General features: G+C 34.7%; 1 protein-coding gene across 1 annotated transcript; it reads right to left on the bottom strand.

Annotated features, from left to right (window-relative positions):
• Nucleotides 1-779: 779 nt before the first annotated feature.
• Nucleotides 780-19,939, bottom strand: SP1173. The gene is made up of 11 exons (XM_069049895.1): nt 19,766-19,939; nt 3,446-3,604; nt 3,132-3,394; nt 2,978-3,082; nt 2,742-2,921; nt 2,459-2,687; nt 1,977-2,406; nt 1,761-1,925; nt 1,372-1,709; nt 1,103-1,318; nt 780-1,048 (listed from the first exon to the last, which is right to left on the bottom strand). Exons 2-11 carry the CDS (start codon nt 3,507-3,509, stop codon nt 969-971), a joined length of 2,070 nt encoding a protein of 689 aa, XP_068905996.1. The 5' UTR covers nt 3,510-3,604; nt 19,766-19,939; the 3' UTR covers nt 780-968.
• Nucleotides 19,940-21,193: the final 1,254 nt, after the last annotated feature.

Here is a 21,193-nt window from a genome sequence, read left to right as displayed (position 1 = left end):
TATCTGAAATCTAGAAAGAAAAATCGATTAACATTAAACTTCTAGACTTAAAAACTCAAAACGATTTTTTAGATCACAATACTCTAAACAAAATCTAAAATGTGGCTTTAAAAAAGTCACTTTACCGCTTATGAGCTCATGAAAGGCAAAAACTGTTGATCTGCTCCACTTTTATTTAGCCAACTCCCCTTTATCATGCAGCCCGCTATACACTTCACCATTAATATACTTCCGCAACCCACTATACACCTCTGGGCATAACAGAAGTACAAGACACTCCTCTGGCCATTACGAGACTCACGCCTTGACCACGACACACTTACAAGATGTCAAGGTCTTGACCATAGCAGAAACTCACCTTTTCTTTTCATTGATCCCGAATGAGTTACATTACTTAACTAACTGCAACAGTTATGTAACAGTAATATGCCAATGTCTTTGGGAAACACCTTTTTCTTATTAATGCAATGTTTACTTTTTTGGATGTTCCAAAGAAATCTGATATCTATAAATTGCCAAGACTTTCATGTTATTCGGTTTACGGAATAATCAAATATTTTATTTGGAAATACTTGTTCAATAAATCGTCAAGAAAGATGTTGCACAAATTACGTTTTATACTTTATTAAAACTTGATTGTTTTTTCTTAATTTTACGTAAAAAAATATCCACTTTTTACAAATTTGGATCATTTATATTGTGAAACTGAAGTTATAAATATAAAACAATGTTATAAAACTCAATAAAAACGTGTGGTAATTAAAATCAACAACAGCAAATGAAAAGCACGAGGTACACAGTTTAATTATAAAACATCAATATATTATTAAAGCTGCAAAATGTACAAAAAGAGCAGATATCAGTGTAGCTAGAGTCCTTATCTGAGAGATGTTTGACTTATTTTTACAATATTACGTAAAGCTTTATGTTTACATAGAATTATAAAATATGAGTTGAATTATAAATAACTAATATCTAAAATGCCCCTTTTTAGCTCGTCCATTGTGGTATACCCTTAAGGGGGTGTAAGACCCGTTCCCGTTCACACCTAAAATCAGAAAAAGTAATACAATATTTAGTTACGATTGACAAAACTTCTTACTTTGAACTATAGACGGTGCTGGATAGGGAGGAAGTTGTGGGTGTGCTCCACAATAGGGTTTCAAATAGAAATGGTACGCCACAAAATACAATGCAGCAATAATAGCCGCAGCGATTGCAAATCCTGCATACACCGGACCGTGGTTGTCTGGATATTTCACGTTGTCAGGATAGAGCGTGTATGCAAACCTTCCAATCAGCGCTCCAAAACAACGGCCTTGAAAATGAATACAATTTGAATACTGTAAAGGGGGACCAAGAGTCACTGACCTAAGCAAAAATGAGCAATTACTGGCAGGGCTTGACCGCAGGCAGTAAATTTTCTCGGAACCAAGTGTCTCAAATAAAGTATGGCAGTGATCCACATTAAATGGAGAGTGAAGATTTCTAGAATCTCGAAAACTAGTAATATTCCTGCATCTGTGATGTTTGCTAAAGCTACGTAGTGGATGATGTAGCTGACGAAACAGAGGATAAGGATGTTGGAGTGGTTGCAGTAATCGACGACTTTTTCAGCAAATGTAAAAAGACTCGCTGCTGGAATTGCTCCCATTGTTAATGTCAGTCCAATGATGAGATTAGAACTTCCGGCCATGGTTGCAGCATTCCTAGAAAACTCCACAGTTATGACGAAAATATACTTGCTGTTGGAAGTTTACCAAGGCAAGTAAGCATCAATCGCGTTCCATAAAATTCCCAAAATAAAGAGAACAACACCCAGAGCTATAATCTCGTTTTGATATTTGCGAACAGAAGACATTGGCAACGCTAGAAGTCCACACCTCGTGTGCCACCACCATTCGGGAGGACTCAGAGGCATATTGCTGCGAACAGTACGCTTGAGTAATTCGTATTTCGCTCCTAATGTTACTCACTTATCAAATAACAAGATTAAAATGGCAAGGAGCATCAAAACGGTGAAACATATCATCGCGTCTCTCACATTTCCATCGGCGCAGCCTCCGATGATCGGCGCGAAGATGGCAAAACCTAAGGCACCTGCTGCAAGTTGCTTCCCAATGTCGCCCCTTCCAGTCGACGTTTCTCTTGTTGCGATGACCACTGCGGTACTCAACAAAGCCACGGCAGCTGCAGGGAAGATATCGGCGATGGATCTGATTACAAGGTACAACCAGAAGCTTATGTTGTTGTAACCACATTCGGATTTCTTGAGGAGGCTGTCGGTGTTGTTGACGTTGTAAGGATCGTGAATTGCACACAACACCATCGGACGACAATTTGGATCTTCAGTGGCTCTCAAGTCTTTGACTATTTCTTCGGGCATCCTACAGTGGAAATAATCAGCTGTCGGGGCAAACGTTAACAAACAAGAACTCTTCGTTTGTTTTATATTTACCAACTGGATATGTACAAATGTCATCTTCGGTTTCGTTATCTATTGCACGTGTGATTGTTGGTTTCAAGCCTACGTTAAATTGTACATTTTTGGAGTACTTCGTATACACTTCGCAGACTGTGACGTCTTCAGAATTCTTGTAACACATGTGAGGACTCAGGACAATTCCGGAGTTTGTCTTGCGGCTAGAGACTGGCACGGCAGTGGTGGTAGTCGTAGTGGTAGGAAACTAAAAATGTACAGGAGTTAGAGATGGATTTAGTATTGCGAGTGTATTAAGCACGTCTAACTCTGCTTCATTGTTAACACCAGGATTAGCCTCACTCTCGTCGTAATTGTAATCTTCGGTGGTGGACTCATTGTTGTCTTGAATTTTCGTTAAAGAGGCAGCTTCTGGTTCTCCAGTGTACAATGTAGTTGCATTGCAGGAAAAAGTGCAGTCTTTGAGAAACACCGGACCTTTCTGCAACACAATTATCGCGTTTGAACACACTCAAATGATGCTCCTTCGTCACTTACTTCACCGTTCCAGTTGTAACACGTCCTGTCATGACCGCACCGGTTTTGAAGAATATAACCGCCATCTTCGTTACACATGAACGTGACATTTGGAGGACTTCGATGCTGGAATTGTAAAATGATTTTTGTTTCGACGCGCCAAGTTTTCACTTACGATTCTTGGTACGGTGAGGAGGAGCCAGTACAGAATTGTGGCTAATGCTAGGCAAATGGATATCATCACTCGGAGGTATCGGCCAGTTTTGCTTCTTGGCGTACCGCCGAAACCCCCGGCAAGTCTGTCAGCTAAAGGGGCGGCTATCAAGGGGCCAATTACGGCGATTAGTGGAGATACTGTCGAGATGATGGTGAACTCGTCTCGGGACAAGCCCACCCAGTTCATGTGGTTGGGTAAGAAGGGAAAGAGGCTTCCCAAAGCTGCGACAAATTGTTGTAGGTACTGATGAAGGAGTTGAAAGATGGACTTACCCCCAAAAAATAGGAACAAGACACATTTCAGTGTTATCAAGTTCTTGTTGATTTCGCATATCATTTTTGCTGCTTTACTACACTTTCATCGATTTTTCTAAACTTCTCATTTCTTCTTTTTTCGGTTCATTTGTTGGAGATCTTGGCTGGACGGTTCATCTGGGAACAATTGGTTTGAATAAAATCTCGTGTGGTAGATGGGAATTATTCTTTAGTACTAACAGAGAGCAACGGTTTTCACACACAGGTGAATGCAACAAAAACGTGAACTGCAACTTCTTTGGACAGAGTGAACAGTGAGATCACTCAGCGTCCCAACTGGAATTGCTTATGACAAGTTCAACGGTTTTAAAATTCGCCACTTTAGTGCTAAGTTGGTGATGTAATATTAGTAGATGTCCTTGTGCTTTTTATACCAAATTTAGTGCATTTTTAAGTTTCCTTTTCTTGTAACCCGCCGGTAGTTTTAAGGAGTGAGCTCCAGAAACTAATTAAAAGTAATTGTATAATAAAGAGTGAAGTAATGCGAGAGGAATTTTTTATTTGTGAAAAATATGACGAGGTGAGGAGAAAGGCTCATGAGCATGCAAGGAGAAAACAAATCGATACAGGTAGATGATGTCATCGTTTGTAAATAGACATGCACTCAAAATGCGGATCAGCAAACCAGGGACTTGTTGCAACACGAGATTCCTCAAAAAATAGCCATGACGAAACTTCTACAGGAAAAAATCCAACCCACAGTCCATTTAGCTGATGAGTCTAGCGAGTTTTGTCTTGAATAGCCGTCGTGTATCCAGTTACAGAAACGATTCTGTCTTGGCCGACATTATTTCGCTGTTACATCACATTTAGCCCAAGGCTATAATAAAACGGAAATAATTAATTACAGTTGTGGATACAACTGCCAAAAGTTTGAAAGCGTTCGTAGGTAATGGCTTTGTTGTGGTAAATATTGGCAAAATTGGACGAAGTGCAGATGTAATCAGTCGTCACTGGCGCAACATTTCTTTTTCTCTCCCCATAAAGCAATTAGTGATTTACACCTCGGACGAGTTTACACCACAAAAAGCTTACGATGTTTATAAACACTTTAATTGTGGAGTTTGTGAAATTAAGTGTACACGATAGGTCGAGGTTATCCGTTGCGATGTCAATGCACTTGGAGTAAAGTTTATTAAAAGTTAATTTACTGTCAGATATGTTAAAAGTTGGAGGTGCCAGAAACAAGCAACTAGAAATTTGAGCGTAACAGGTGGTCAGAGAAAGCGACCCACACTATTTTTGTGCAAAGAACATCTCATAATCTAATTTCGGAACAAAATAATATTAATTTAACGACTGACCCGTTTAACGATTTCGTAAACAAAGTGTCGTTGTAATGTTGTTTATGTTTTGTTAATTCGCAGTGTTTAAGGTAAATTTCAATAGTTTTAGCACTCCGATGGTACTAACCACTTATTGGTGATCTGGATGTATGTACAAATAATATATTAAAAATAGGTCGTAACAGATTTTAGTGGAATATTAATACGGGCAAATTGCATCAGTTGTTTATATTGCAGACGTCCCGACGTCAGGTTCACCGAGTATAAAATTCATAAAACGATTCTGTAGGAGAAGTTGCAATCATGATGTCGACACCATTTATTTAAATTATGCATTCGTGAGATCATCGTGTCTAGATTTATAAAAATGTTCTCAGCGACAGTATTCCAAGTAATTTGGGAAATTGTAAAATAAGTATGTATATGTTTAGTTCATATAAAAATTGAGATCATCTAGCAAATGGTCTAGCAAAACTGTGATCTGAGAGCGTGGTTAGATCAGCATAATTATTGGTCAGTTATTATCAACATAGGCTGCTAAACGATCTTTGGCGGTAATACATAAATGCCAAATACTTTATTTAGAAACAGCATGCATTAATAGCAGATTTTTTAAAGCATATCAGACAAAACTATTTTAGGTTAACCTTTCCAAACCAGTTGTTGCTAAATGACTACCCTGAATGTAAGGAATTTCTTGCAAACAGCAAATAGTAAACAAGGGCGAAAATATTTTCTTATCTACCAAGATTTTTCAAGTTGTCATATTAGAAAACCACAAATTTTAAAATAAATAGTAAAGGCCCATGAGCACTTTGGTACTCTAAAGCACAAATGATTGCAAAAACCGTTCCTAAAGAATTTAAGTTTCATTACTTTTGAAGTGATAAACTCCGTACGGTGATAGATGGCACGTTTTTAAATTCTAGTTCCAAAACATAAAGCAGTGAAAAATACTAAAATCTCCATATCAATTGTTTCACGTTATGTGGAAAACCGTTGTAACCCTGCAGATTAATTCCCGCCACACTCGTTTCTGTGTCTGTCTCGTTTCTGTGTCTGTCTTCTGTCAAAAAACGGACAATTTAATGACAATCTATTAGTACGGAGTTTACCTACTTTGATAATAAACTAGGCCAAAATGAATAGGGAATTCCACAATTTTTCTTGGAAAGCAAAATTATTGCCCCAATCCTCCTACGTAATCTTAAACACTGGTTACAGGTACTTGAAACATTACATTTAATGTGTATATATTTATATTTCTAACACATTTCACTACAAATTTAAAACTGCATTTATAAAAAATTCAAAAATGCAAAAATTCCCTATTCATTTTTGCCTAGTTTATTTTCTAACGCGTACCGTAATGTGGAGAACTAACGTGAAAATAAGTTGGTACTAAATCTAGACAAGTTAATGTCTTCATGTTGCAATTCTGCAGAACAATGGTCCAATCCGTTCACTGAAATTACTTAAACCTGATTTAGAAAGGGAGGATAAGATGCGTTGGCCTCCATAATTTCCTGATTTGGAACTGATATAAAACATGTAAGGTAATGTTGACGATTTAATTAAAACAGAACTGCAGAAATTTAGATCAACTCTTTACACAAGCGAGAATGCTTGGGAAAACAATTGTACTGTTCCACTACTGAGAATACCACTTGCAAAAAAAAATGTATTCATAAATTAAAAATATATTAGAAAACATATAAAGTGTCTATAAAAGAACGTAGGTATATCAAGAGTTCTGTGGAATTCGAAAATATTTGATTTTTGCCGTTCTGTAGCATATTGTGGTACCTAATAGAAAAACAGAGGTTATGTAAGTCCATTAATGACAGGTTTCTAATGGACTTGTAAGAGAACTACGAGGTGCTCAATGGTGCTCAAGAAGGACTGTTTAAGTTGGTAATGCTGAATTTTATTTTTAAATGGTACAACTAGAGTAACTTCCGGTTGTTGACGGCTTCACATTGACAGCCGCATCAGTGACAAGTCAAATTTGACATTTCAAATTAAATTAAACATGCTGGTGAATCGTTCGAGAGAAGAGTTAATTTATGTTTAGAGCAAAATGGGGAACACTTCGAGAATTTCCTTTAGTTAATTTTTAAATTATTATTCCGAATTCCAGCTTTGATTTCTTTTTGCCGTTAATTTTTACTCTCATAACCTACCATTTTGTCGTTATTAATGCTACGTCAGATATCTGTCAAATATCATATCCGGTTGCAGTGTTGTAAATAGCCGAATAAAAAAATTTTCTTAATTGTATAGCCAACTTAAACAGTCCTTCTTGATCACCCGGTACATAATTAAAATATAGAAAAACTGAAGAAAATCACAAGCACAACAATTAAGACGTCGAACTCGCAACTGACGGACTGATTTAATAATTTGACATTTGACTATTGACATCTGATTTGACGATTTTAATTGTTCGACACGACAGGACTCTTGATATACTTCTTCTATAGACATACATCAAATACTGTCTAAAATTCTTAATACATACTCTACTTTGTCAATACGTAATTGTACGGGGTGATCAAGAAGGACTGTTTAAGTTGGTAACACTGAATTATATTTAAAATCGTAAAACAGGAGTAACTTTCGGTTGTTGATGGCTTCTCGTTGTTAATGCTACACCTACATCAGATATTTCTCAAATAAACCAACAAACCATATCCGGTTGCAGTGTTATCAATAACCGAATTTAAAAAATTTCTTAATTGTACTGCCAACTTAAACAGTCCTTCTTGATCACCCGGTATATTCCCAGACATAAAAAAGGGAACAGTAGAGACAGAGAGAAAGGTAAAACCGTAAAAATAATGGTTCCATAAACGTGGATACATTATCGTAAACACAGATCTAACTCTTAACAATAACCTTGTGGGTGTCCCTGTCTTGTATTATTTATTCAAAAGTCACAAGAATGAAACTAATTTAAAATATTTTGTTGTGGATAAATGCAAGTCTCGAAACTGCCAAAGAGAGCTGCAAATAGAGGTATTTTCATATTTGTTAACGGAAACAAAAGACTGAGAAATGTCACAAAAATGTATTGTCAATGTCAAATTTCTCATAAACGCCGTAACAAGGAATGTCTAGGTAAATTTAAATTTTCGCTAAATAGATTGAAAAAATAAATTCTAAGGAAACCAATTTTTGTCAGTGGTTCAAAAGGAAAAGTTATTCTCATATAATCAAAAACTTTGTCTCTAGTTCGACGATGAATAACTTTCTTATTGCCAATTTGCTGCATTTCTGTCGAAATCACGAACGTCTTTGAGAAATTTGACAGTGACATTACAAATTTGTGACATTTCTGTTTTTTGTTTCCGCCATCAAATATGAAAATATCTCTATTATTCTACTCTGCTTGTGCACAAACAGATGAACAGTTTTATAATAATAAAACACAGTAATCTGCGCTACTCTTCTAAACAAGGTATTTTTAATTTTTTCCTTTTCATCAGATGGACGAAGTATGTACATCTGGCTCCAGTGAGATATGAAGATGCATCACTTTCAGTCCCTCGTGATATCTTCCAACAGCAAAATATGTAACGCGATATGAAATATAATGTTACGTGTCAAATTTGTTTCCAGCTGTTGCCGTACGTGGTAAAACAATAAATGCAGTTCTTGTCTGTTTCCACACTCCCTGTATTTGTTCCTAGTCCATTAATAATTTTAAAACAAACACAAGTTGATTTAAAGTAGTCATTCTGAAGTGGCGGCGATCCATACAAACATAAAATCTCGTACACCACTTCAAACACACTTAATAGCTTGTAAACTTGAGGCATCCATTTCTTTACGGTCGGTGTGGCCGAACAAAAAGTTATTTCCGGGGTAGCGCTTTTGGCAAACTTTGTAGCCCTTTCTGAACCCTGCACACCATGAAGCAATTTATGTAAACAGTGTCAGTTGACTCATTTGGATATATTTGAGTATGATGCAAAGTCATTTGTATGCATGAGGTATCATGAAAGGGTTGCCCGTCGAGTGTGACGCCGGATTGCACACATCAACGCCTACTCTGACCTCACATTCAGGTGGGCCGTGAGGATGTATCAATCCGAATATCTATTAATGACCGATGGTCGTTTAATATTATCTTCGGTTATTGGGTTCGAAACGGACTTGGCAACGCTCCATCTCCGCTTTCGACAAATAAAAGGGTGACACTCTATATCGCATCGCAAAGTTGTCCAAATAACGCGTTGGCGTCAAACCGTGGGGTAATTCCAGAAAGAAATGAATGATTGATGCAATTGGTACCAAACCATACAAGTGATATTGATGGTTTCCCCTTGAGGTTTTTCTCTTGGAGCGGATTCAGTTCACCCTCAGGTTGGGGTATTTGCCAAAAGAAGAGATTAAAGGCGACAGACAAATAAAAGCAATTAGGGGTTCTGTCATTCAGCATACGGCAAACAATTCACAGATTTATTGATTCGTCTCTTTCCCAGTTTTCCGACCAATTTTGTGCTGCAGGCTGCAGTGCAATTTCATTGCATTGCTTTCACTGAACGAAACATGAAAGCAGTAGCGTATTCGGGCATTTTACATCTGACTTGGCACAATTAGGAATTGTAGTAGAGTAACTTTCATTCAAGACTGCAATTATTGATAACTGCAATAAATTTTTATTGCTTATCCGGGATCTACTAATTGCAGGACAGATAAAGACGTTTTCAGTCTGCGGGTAGTAAATTCCACGAAGTTGACGACCAGTTAAGAGTTTCACTGGAAATATACCAAAGTAGTACGCAGCCTTACATAATCTGTAATTGATATCCTTGTTCGAAAGTGAACAGACAATTTAGTTTTTATGTGCGAGGAGAATGATGAGCAACAAAAATTCTACAGTCTCAATACTGCAGAAATAATGTCACAGTTAATTTTTATTAAGAGGAGGAGGATCAGTAACATCAGATAAAATTTAATGAGCCAACAAATTTTGTTTTATCATAAGCATACTTTGCTGCCACAAGTATTTCGTGTGCTTATTAATCTTATTAAGTTAATGCTCTATACATTTTGCTTAAGTAATTTACGACATTAATCTTTTCGGAACTCTTTTAGCGTTACATACACTAACAAGTGAACCTCATTTTTTAACATCGACTAAATTAATCGAAGTAATTTTATTTGATTCAAGTGAAAGCAAAATTAAGATAGGACCAATTTTTTTATTATTTTTTTCGGTATCTATGAATAGTAGGTACTTAATATGCGCTAAAAATTTTATCCGACCTTTTTGACACACCCGATATACAACTACATTCGAATATATGTATGTATACAGGATGTCCCAGAACTGCCCTCCCAGAGAAAAAAGGGAGTATTTGGGTAAATGTGATAATCTGAATTTTAAAGAAAAAGTCCTATCTCAAGCGGTAATCGAGAAAAGACATCCTAAACTTGACAAATCAGAGTTGAGGTCCATCAAGGTAGGATGACCGCAACTTTGTGTTTCGAAGTCAAAATTCTCAGTAAACTTTTCGCTGATTGTTGCGATATCAATAATTATTATTTTTGCTGTCTAGCAATTTGTCCGATTTTTTAGTAATACCTGAGGACGAGCTTCTGGGATTGGTGAAATTGAAAACTTTATAACTCGCTTATGTGAGCTACAGGAAAATTTATTTTAGTCATCTTGGAGTCTCTTTTGCTGGCGGCCCATGCCTGTTCTCTTTGGGGAGACAATTCTGGGACAGGCTGTATACAGGGTGTTTCTGAAAAACGTTTGTTAATTTTAACCAGTGAAAGAACTCGCCACTTTATGAAACTTTTCTCTATTACATTTTGTAAAATTCGTAAAAGTATTCCAAGATTTTTTGCCCCACAATTTTTACCAAACGAGTCGTTTTGTGTGATTAACTAGTTTCTATTTTTTGTAACCATGAGAATCTAAATTTTGATTAAGTATATATTTTTTTATATAACAATGGAACTTTTTAACAAAGCTCTGTTTCTATCACAACAGAAAATTTTGGTCCTTACCCATGGGCGGGTATACACTTTGATGGTTAATTTGTTCCAAATTTTAAATCAATTTGTATTGCTTTTTCGTAAAAACAATTCTGGGACAGGCTGTATATAATAGATAAATATTTTATACATTTATAAATTTATAATTCATTTCTTATTGTATAGATAATGTAGACTGTCACGAGCAATAAATTTTGGTCGCCAATGTCATAATCATAATATCATAAAGTAAATATAATAAAGCAAGAATAATTTTATTCCAATATACCTAACGTTTCATTTCATCAATAAAATTTGACAAAGAATACATGATGACAATTAATGTCATGTAACATGTTATGGGTTGTGCTCGTTTCACACTAGAGTACTCTCCATTGTGTCAAAGAATGACACTGACGGCTAAAATTTATTGGTCGCCACTAAGCGTACGTACACACTGACTAAAATAAAAATTATATTTCTATAAAAATACTTTTTGCAAATATTTATGTATAATAATACATAGTATATTATGATTATAAGAAGCATTTTGTAGCACATACGGGTTTAGGGCACAAAGAGCTTGTAAGGAGATAATATCATACACTATTTTTTCTACGTTGCATCTTTTAAGTGAACTTTCAAATTTGGGGAATTTTGTCGTGGTTGGCAACAAATGTTATATTGTTTGGAAGACTCAAATTTCAATTGTTATTAACAAATTTAAAATGCGTGAAGACAGTTTTGTCTGTACTTCGCCAGAAATACGACAAATCGCTCAAAGAATTAGTCTAATTGTCCAAGAGTCCCGAGACACGTCTAATGTAACGATTAATGTTTACAACAATTGTATATTTCACGGAATTTGGCATTTATTTTGACATTTAATTTTCGTTATGCCAAGATCAGGAATGCCAACCTTAAAAAGGAAATTGCACTAATTTGTTTCAAAACGCGAACTTCTATTAACAGCACCCAAAATGGGTTTTGTAATAGCTTTCATACACAAGCAAAGTGATTTTTCTGTCACGGAAATAACTTGCATTCAACTTAAAGTCTTAATTGTTAGCCTTTTCTAGAAGTGTTAATATGAAGAAAGATGTGTATGTGCCAGGGAAAATTTCTAATCAAATAAACTTAAAATATGACACTACAAAATTTCGCTAATTTATTGATAAAATAAACACTGTTGTTGCACTTTCTTTAAAAATTCAAAATAAAATTCTACTTTTGCTTAAGATTGAATTTATTTTCGTTTCGTTTCATGAACTCGGTATTTTGTTGATTCAATCAATTAGCATTACTGTGTTGTTTGGAATCACTATGCAGTTACACTGTTTGAATAATTAATTAAAGAACAAAAATGTTTTAAAGATGTATTTACTTGCTAAAAAATTTCAGAAAAATGAAACAATAGTGTCAATCAAATGTGTCAAAATAATTATATTTTTATTATACCTGAATCATAATCCTTGTTTTTGACACTAAAATGCGTGCGAAAAAGGGCCTTTAAAACACTAAAGCTTTAAGGGTTGCTTAGGTAATAACAAATTCATCTACATTTTGAACAATGATAAATAGACATTTATACACAATTTATGATAGCAACGAAACAACAACAATTGACCATTTCTATATCAACGATTAATGACACAGATTACTTCGCAAAAGGTATTTCAATTTACTTTTTTTTGTTATAATTTTCAGATTGTAGTGCAGGTATAATAAAAAATAGCGTATGATACACGTTTATAAGGGCCTTTAAAGCACTGGCGACGTTAAAAGCACTCCGCTACGCGTCGTGCTCTTAAACTCGTCGCGCGTGCTTTAAAGGCTTCCTTATAAACTTGTATCATAATATACTATTTTGTAAATAAATCAGACACTATTCGTGAATCACCTGGATATTGCATGATTCTTCCAATTTAAAAATATGTATTTCCAAAATATATTTCTTCCCATAATTTTATATGTAATTTCAACACGTTTTTGTTTCTAGGTAGCGTTCACACAATCATTCACTTTACAAAATTAGCAAGAATTGAAATCTTGTTCAATTACGTAAATAAAAAATATTATGTAATTTACAAGCAGTACTTACTTGTAACGAAAATATTCAAACATCTGTTGACCAAAATCCTAAGCAAAAATGTCCACAATACTAATTCAAAATAACCACAATAACTTTATTCGTTCTCAGCATATGGAAAACAGGAAACAACTACCCAATATGTAAGAGATTATGACTGTGTAAGTCCCAGTATGATGATGCATTCATGGTGAGTCTTGGGAGATGATTAAAAGTTTTAGGAAATATTAATTATGTCGGTGATTCGTAACGGATGGACCTTGTTCTTGCAGTCGAACAACAAATATACGCAATTACAAATCAGAACATTCCAAAACGAATTGTTAAGTAATGCACCTAGAAGTACATAATTATGTTAATTAAAAAAAAAACTGAAACAGGAAATGTACGAGTACTATTTCAATTAATATGTATTATGTATTTATTTTTAGTACATTCTATTTACCTATTTGCAGCGCCTTTCTGGGTGTAGTGAATGATCAAGTGCAACTCTTTATTTTGGACCCCACACATTCAAAACAAACTATACCACAGCTGCTTAGTGGAACCTGTTTATCGTGTATTAAGTGCAAAATAAAACGCGCCACACTAAAAGACTTCCTAAATTATTATCACTCACATCACTTCCAATTGAATGGAAGTTTCAGGTGCAACCGAATAAAACCTACACCGGTGTCGCTCGGTCCAGGCGTACTTCTTAAGACATTCTTCAGCACGACAAAAAAATTAAACAAGTTTTAAATCTTCCTCATTGTTGGTACGAACCTGAATCCGTTCCTTTCAGCTCGTGGTTTAGTCAACTGAAAGGCATTTTTGATAACGTGAATGAATCGGGTTGACGTTTTTGCAAAATTTGACCTGTTTTGAGGAATTAACGGGAATTGATAATGATGAAAAATAAACGAACGTCGTTAAGTTATTACATAACAGTACAGTAATGGACGGATTAATTGGTCTGAAACGGATTTTAATTAATCCGAGTAACACTAATAGTTGGACTTAATTGATTTCGTACACAAAATAACACTCGAGTGGTTAATTGATTTGGAACTTTAACACTTTTTCCGAATTGTAATTTTCCAGTTGCAATCCTTGGAGATCTACGCAATCGGCCTCGACAACTTTATACTCCACTAAACTCCCACACTTTCTTCACTCTATTAATTACCTTTTGTTTTCGATTTGATTCTTGCCCATGTTTTTTACATCTAACTTTATTATCCAAACCAGTTAAATTAGGTATTATAGTTTACGCTAAACGAAGATAAAATCGTCGTCCTTCATCCAGGCGTCCAGCAAACTTTGCTTCTTGAGACAATGAAGTCGCTTTTAATCAAAGCTTAAATTTGTTCGGTCTGCTGTATTAATTTACTTTGAATCAAACGGTCACGTCTTATTAGACATTCCGAACCTGACGTGGATTGAATTGGTTTCACTTAAAAAATACGATTTGAATTTCCAATTTGATTTTTTCATTTTTTAAGTCCGTCAAACAAAAAAGACAGTTAAGGAAGAGTAATTTTTATAGAGTTTGTGAAATCACCTTAGTTCCTCAAAAACCAATTTACTTAACAATGGTCGGAACGCTACATCATAACATGCTCACCATGCCATGTCGATGGTGGCCCCTTTCGCGGCAAAAACATACCTCATGAATAGATAAAATGTTCATATTTTACCTGGCCTCATTTAAATTTCAAAATAAAAAATACAAACACAAACATTTAATTTGAGTCTAGCGAGATGTGGTAAATTAAATAACAAAATACCCCAACATCATCCAAACTTAACAATTTCATTAAATGCAATTTAGCACGTTCATGGCCGGTAGTTTGTGGTTCTGTTTAAAAGGCATTAAATGTCCTCTAATAAAACCACGATCCGATGTAAAAGTAATATTAAAAACATTTAGACTATTTTTAGAGCATTCAAGTCAATGTTCTAATTCTGTAACTATCTTACTACATACGTTGTTGCATCGTAGGATTAAAAAAATGGGAATCCCACTTGGCTGTACTTCCGTCTTGGCTCGTGTAATAACTGTCATATTCGACATTTGTTATTGCTACATTTACATCAACTTTAAATAAATAAATGTCTCACTGATTTGTTTTTTCAAGTATTCTTAGGCTTCTAAGCAAATGCTGCGTGACAAGATGTACATACTCGTATTTCATTTTCATCTGAAGTATTTTTTCTTCAGTTTTATTTGTATTAATCGTTTGATATATTAATTTACCTGTATGCTGTATATTTATGTTACCACTATAAAAAAACTAGATATTTATTCCTGTATTATTTACCTTATATTTCTCTTAAAAATAGAATCTTTTTTTATACAACAAACCAGCAAAACATGTTTCTTTAAAAAACAAGCGGGACGTGGTAAAAGTCTTAATAAATTGTGAATTGATTCAATAATATTTTGTTAAAGCCGTGATTAAGTGTCTATCTTTCATTGAATTCTCTATTTCTACTAAACAACTGTTTTTTCTGTCAGAACTAACCGGATTCCTAATATCAGTAAATGGTTTATTCAACTGAACAAAACGCTTTTATGACAGAAAATTCACGATTTGCCACTTAGCTAAATGTAACATCATCGACATGCCTTCGTAAAATTTTGCAAAGCACTGTTGATCAGCTCTTTATTTAGATACCAGATACAATGCAGTGTGTTTTGCATGATAATGCGTGGTTGCACCATTTTGTTTACCAAAGGATGAATGCAGTTACTTTCACACATCTTGTCTGTATTTTGTAATTTCTTAAGATACTGAATTATTTTGTCTAACTAATTTCTAGTCATGAGACTCTGCCTGATAAAATGCTGTGGTAATTCCATATACATATACAGGGTCATTATAAATGATTGTCCCATCGCAGTTGGCGTTGGTGACAGGGTTTAATTAAAGTCACTAGAAACTAGTTTCTAGTGACTTTAGGTTTAATGTGCCGCAAGCCTTATAAAATGAGTGAGACTAGTATCGCGCTCCTGGCGGTAGTGGAAATCAAGTTTACTAGTTTGGCTAACGTTGCAAGGCTGCGGCACATCCAAAATTTGTGTGGGTTTTCAACGCCAGCTGCGATGGGACAATCATTCATAATGACCCTGTATATTTTCTTTTCTTCGCTGTCGCTATTGGTAATACTATTTTCGTTGAGATCTAGATTTTAAAACGTATTTGGTAAAATGTAATTTTCTTGCAGCGTGAGGATAAAGAACATCCACTTAACAATACAAAAGAATCTTCCATTGTTAGTAAAATGTTAAATATTTTGTCTGACTCTAACCAACTGCTAACACTTCTAATTTTAAGCTTCTCCGTAACCCACAAAATGTAAATTGCCACTTGAAATGCAAAGAACATTTTAATTTCGATGATATTGAACAATTTTCGTTAAAATAATTTTTCTAGAAATGTGATGCAGCAGGTACTCTTTCATTACCTTGCACAAATACAACATTGAAACAACATTAAAAGTGCATTCGTTTAACGAGTTATCACTACTTGAGTGTTTTATTTAAACCACCGATGTGGTTGATCAATAGTCAATTTGAAATTTTTTATGCAGGGCGAGTGCTCTTGAATGGGTGATTGTTGACGCCACCTGTTCGTGTTAGGTAAGTGTGGTTTCGATTAAAAATGAATATTACAATGGGCGGTTCTTGGTATTTGTTATAGCAGACGTAATTTGCAATAACTTTATAAACTTGCCATTAAGAGGTATCGGTTTAAAATAACCGTGACGACTATGTAAATAAAAATAACCGGGTTTCAGGAAACACCTAAAATTCATTACTTGATCACGTTGAAACGCTTTATAGCTTCTGATGTGATTCAGCCATCCGATATATTGGTCGGTGGAAAGATAAATATAAAAAATATCAAACAGGACAGGATCGGTGGTGAAAAAAAGCTTGTATCTAGTCTGTTTCACCGAGGAGAACTTACTGTATTCCTTCTTACAAAGTTCTATAAATATTCGTTGACAGTAGTACCGGGGTCAAATGCCATGATACATTAGTCAATTGCTATTTTTAAACCTTACATGCACTAGAATAATTGTAGAAATGTAGAGAAAACAATTTTAATCATTTGAAAATATTTAAAAAAAATTCAGATGGGCGAGGAAGAGATCAACGATTGAGCAATTGCAGTTTTTCAGTCGATGTTTATATTTAGGTCATGAACGTGAACCTAGTACAATAGATTGTGTTTGTTTATTCGTCCAACGTGTGCTAAATGCAAACGGTATGTTTTTCGTGGAATTAGTTCAGTGCTATGTTAAACTAGGTGTGACGAGACTGAGTTTGAAGAAGAAGTCAATTACGCCAACATCCGATTAATTCCGGGAAAAATACGACCTGGTCTCGGAAATTAAAGAAAGTTTGACTTCGTACAAAGTTCAAGGCTCTCGATGCTTTTAACTAAGGCTTTACCATCAGAAGGACAGGGCTAGCCGTTTCAACACTACACTAGAACATAATTACCGATGGCATTTTTCCTTTCTATTTTGATAAATTTATTAATCTTATGGCGTAAACACTGAAAATGAATTCTTAAGTCATTGTACAGTAAAATTTCTTGCAGTGTACTAATTAAAAAACGTCCAATTTTACACACGTGTGCTTTTTATAATTATGTGAAAACAAAGAATGAGGTAAATAATGTATAACAGTTGAAAAAAAAAAGATTTCAACTAAGACAAAGACGTTGTTTCTCACTAATGCATTTACAGGGTGTTTAAATTTATGTTTATTTCAAGTCAAAGATCACATTATGTATTAAGTCTTTCTCATATAAAAAATAAGCCAATCAAAATGGTCCATCTTTTCATCACGGGCGCAGCGAGGAAAATAATTACACAAAACAAGAAAAGGGACTATAGTTCCTGGATATACGTACTATTTTTTGCACGCCTTAATGCATTTCATAATTTAATAGCAATATAAATTTGTCTAAAAAAATAGCAAAACAGAGCAATTTTTTTTCTTGGCCATACCATGCGTAAATGGCATTTAACTCTCAATGTGACATTATTCGAAGTGGGTGCAACGATTGTGACGTAAATGTAAATATCAATATGGAATAAATATAAATATTCACTTTCGTTCGTTTGATAATAATTTTTTATCGTATTTTTCAAGGGTCTTTTACTTTTCTTGTTCTTACATTATTTTATAGGGTGTTCATTTACATTTCTCCTCAAAATTGGCATTCAAGAGTCGATTGTGAACGCACCACTCGTCAATCTGTAGAGTAAAAACCTTTGGTAAAAACCATATTAAAAACATGCAAAAAGTGAGGTTAGATTTAAACAGTTGATTCGTGATCTGTAATCCATGGTGCGTTCACAATCGACTGACTCTTCAACGCCTACTTTGACGAGAAATTTAAATGAATACCCGATATTACACTATCAATACATTAACTTAGTCGGTTGTGCTTTTAGTCACAACATAAGGGAAAACAAATGCTTCTGCTTGTGAAGGACAAAAAACAAGTTACAGTTTCTTTTTTTTTTTTTAATTATATTTATGTAAGTACATGATACATACATATATATTTTAAATTAAAACTGTGAGGAATTATTTACTACTGTTCAAGAGAGAATACACAATACTTTTTGTTTGTTTAATTTTATTCTCAAGATATGTATCTTAAAATAGTATAAAGCAAGTAGTTTATAATTTAAACATGGCGCAGTGTGAAATCTAAATTGTCATTTTGCAAAACCTCCAGAAATAAATAAAATATTTCTCACAAATAGTTCTGTGGATTCTACAAAACATTAGTACAGTAGGTTGCAAAAAAAACGGGAACTGTCATAGTGTGAAGCCTTCTCACGAGAGATAGGTTAAAATTATGATCAAAATTCAATGAGATTTAAAAAAATATTTGATAGGTATTCTCAAGTAGACAATTAATTGACAATTGAACAAAACCAAATTTACATTAGGAAAATTTTCTATTCCCATTTTTTTTGCAACCAACTGTAGGTACCTACTTTCGAAGTGGGCACAGATTAAACTGAGAAAAAACAGACATAATTATATTATCGTAATTAGTGGAATTCGAGGATGGAAAGATATTAAGTATCTTGCAAAACCTGTCATTTTTGTCATCACTACTAATTTCAAACCATGCCCCAGTTGTCGGGTCTTTCTGGGTAATTTTAATTTTATCACAGTTGTCCATCGACCAGCTAGACCATCAAACCTAATGTCAAATGACCTAGTTTGCTATTTAAAAATGACGCAAATTACGTCAACCACCCATAAATGTAACCCCATTTACAAATTTTAGAACTAAAAATACGTTTAGCAACCGAAAAACTTTTGTTACCTACATTAGATATCGAATTAGGGTACCTACTTGATATATTTTTATGTTAAAAAAAAATGTCATACATAATTTCAAATGTAGATAGTGGTTTTTTACACTTACTTTACTTACTTCACAGCATCACAACAGCATACACTATAGTAGTGTCATTCCCTTGAGGCCAAGTTTCATTTATAGTTTTCACGTTTTATTATTATTTTTTTAAATTATACTTCTTATTCAAATTTAAAGAGGCGTTTCCGATGACTCACCTACATGTTTAGCACTAATAACACGTATAAATAATGTATGTAAACATTTTTTTTAACTGTCTAAGCGCCATAACAAATATGTTGAACTACACTGTATTTTATTTGTAGTATCATTTGAAAAAATTCCGCTTTACCCTCATTTATTACCTAACAAGCTAATAAATAAAAATTGTTAAAAAATAAACAGAACAGTTTTATATGCGCACAAACAACACATAATATTATTCATTTTGACTGACTGATAGTGGCAAAATTTAATGTGGGTCATAAATATGCGCCTTGTCCGTCGAGTTTTTTTCTTAAGGACTCACCAAGAATGAGGGGGTCGTTGCGGTGTTAGGGGTAATCCAATAGTATCGACACAAACTAGAATTTTCTTATTGATAAATAATAAACAGAACACTCCACGTGAATTCGTTTATCGAATACGACTATACTTTCGAACGTTTCTCGTCTAAGTTGCGCTAGCAACTAGTGTGTAAATGCGAAGTTGTATGAGAATTTCTGTCAGTCGCTGCTGTATAGACCACATGTTCGATGATGGGTCGTGCGCGCTGTCACCTGGCCCCAGTGAGGCACAGGGGTCGGAAGGGGTCGTCCGCCCCATCTAAATTGGCAACCTTAAATGCAGTAAATCTTGGTCAAAAGACGACGAAGTTGTCGCGGTGCCACTCGTAAATCCTTTAACCCTACCCAAGGTAAATATTATTTGGCTGGGTTTTTGCGAAAGAAAAAATATCACCGGTTAATTTTACCTCCTTGAACAAACACGTCTTCTGTTTGGATTCGAGCGGTCGTGGTGCAAATAAATCTCAAGTAGAATCAAAAGAACGCATGGTTGGCCGGTCAACAGTCCAACGTAGTAGAAAATCCGGCCAGGTAAGTCGCGCCTCACCTTCGCTCATGATACATCAGAACCGTTTCCATTGTTGTGTTGTGGTACCATTTGCATCAGTACCATCTCGCCGTCTGATGAGTACCATCGAGTCTTTGTTGCTTTTCTCTGGGAAAAAGTGAGTGGTGCCTGATACGGTGAAGACTTGTTTTTAGCCACATTGCGGATTAAATCTAAGCTGAATCTTTAATTCATTAAGTAGAGCCAGGAAAGCGTTCTTGCCAGTCACCATTACAAGATGGGATGAATTATTCCGTCTTCACTAGTTGAACGAACTTGTTTTAATCGGTACAAGTTTCGGCGAAGCGGTACCAGGATCTCTACCGATTGGAAAAATAAAGACCTGATTTATTTATTATTTAATTTCTTCGATTTACAAAAGTAAAAGAATTCAAAGTGTTTCTCAAGCGATTTGTTTTTGTGTATATAATAGCGAGCGCTTACATGGGACACCCGGTTCACTATTAAAAATAAAACGACGCTACAAGTGAAATATTTTTAAAGCAGGAAAGAGAGAACAATCGGAATGCTGCATCAGACATCAAGGTCGTAATCTACTATTATCTTATACATAATTTGATTGCTTGCATTCAATGTTCACTTAATTGAATTTATGTGTAATTGTTTATTTTCACAATAGAGTGAGGACTATTACGTCTTTAAAACCAGTGCGTAACACACTGAAGTAAGGTTTCGTTAGGTTTCAGGATGATAATTCGACATGTTGAACAATAAAAAATACAAATCTCATTTACAATTATCTATTACCTAAAGTTTATGTCGATGAGTGGGTGTGGAGATTTTAGTTATTTATGCAAAATATGTATAAAGCAGTACTTTTTGT

This window comes from Tenebrio molitor, chromosome 6 (assembly GCF_963966145.1).
Source record: "Tenebrio molitor chromosome 6, icTenMoli1.1, whole genome shotgun sequence".
Lineage (NCBI taxonomy): Eukaryota > Metazoa > Arthropoda > Insecta > Coleoptera > Tenebrionidae > Tenebrio > Tenebrio molitor.
Note: the sequence above shows the minus strand (reverse complement) of the source record. Positions and strands in the feature narration are given on the sequence as shown.

Coding starts and splice junctions, on each gene's coding strand:
- SP1173 (XM_069049895.1), bottom strand. CDS start 3,509: ATGATATGCGAAATCAACAAGAACTTGATAACACTGAAATGTGTCTTG. Junction 2,922..2,977: donor GTTACAACTGGAACGGTGAA/GTAAGTGACGAA, acceptor ATTGTGTTGCAG/AAAGGTCCGGTGTTTCTCAA. Junction 1,049..1,102: donor AGCACCGTCTATAGTTCAAA/GTAAGAAGTTTT, acceptor TTCTGATTTTAG/GTGTGAACGGGAACGGGTCT.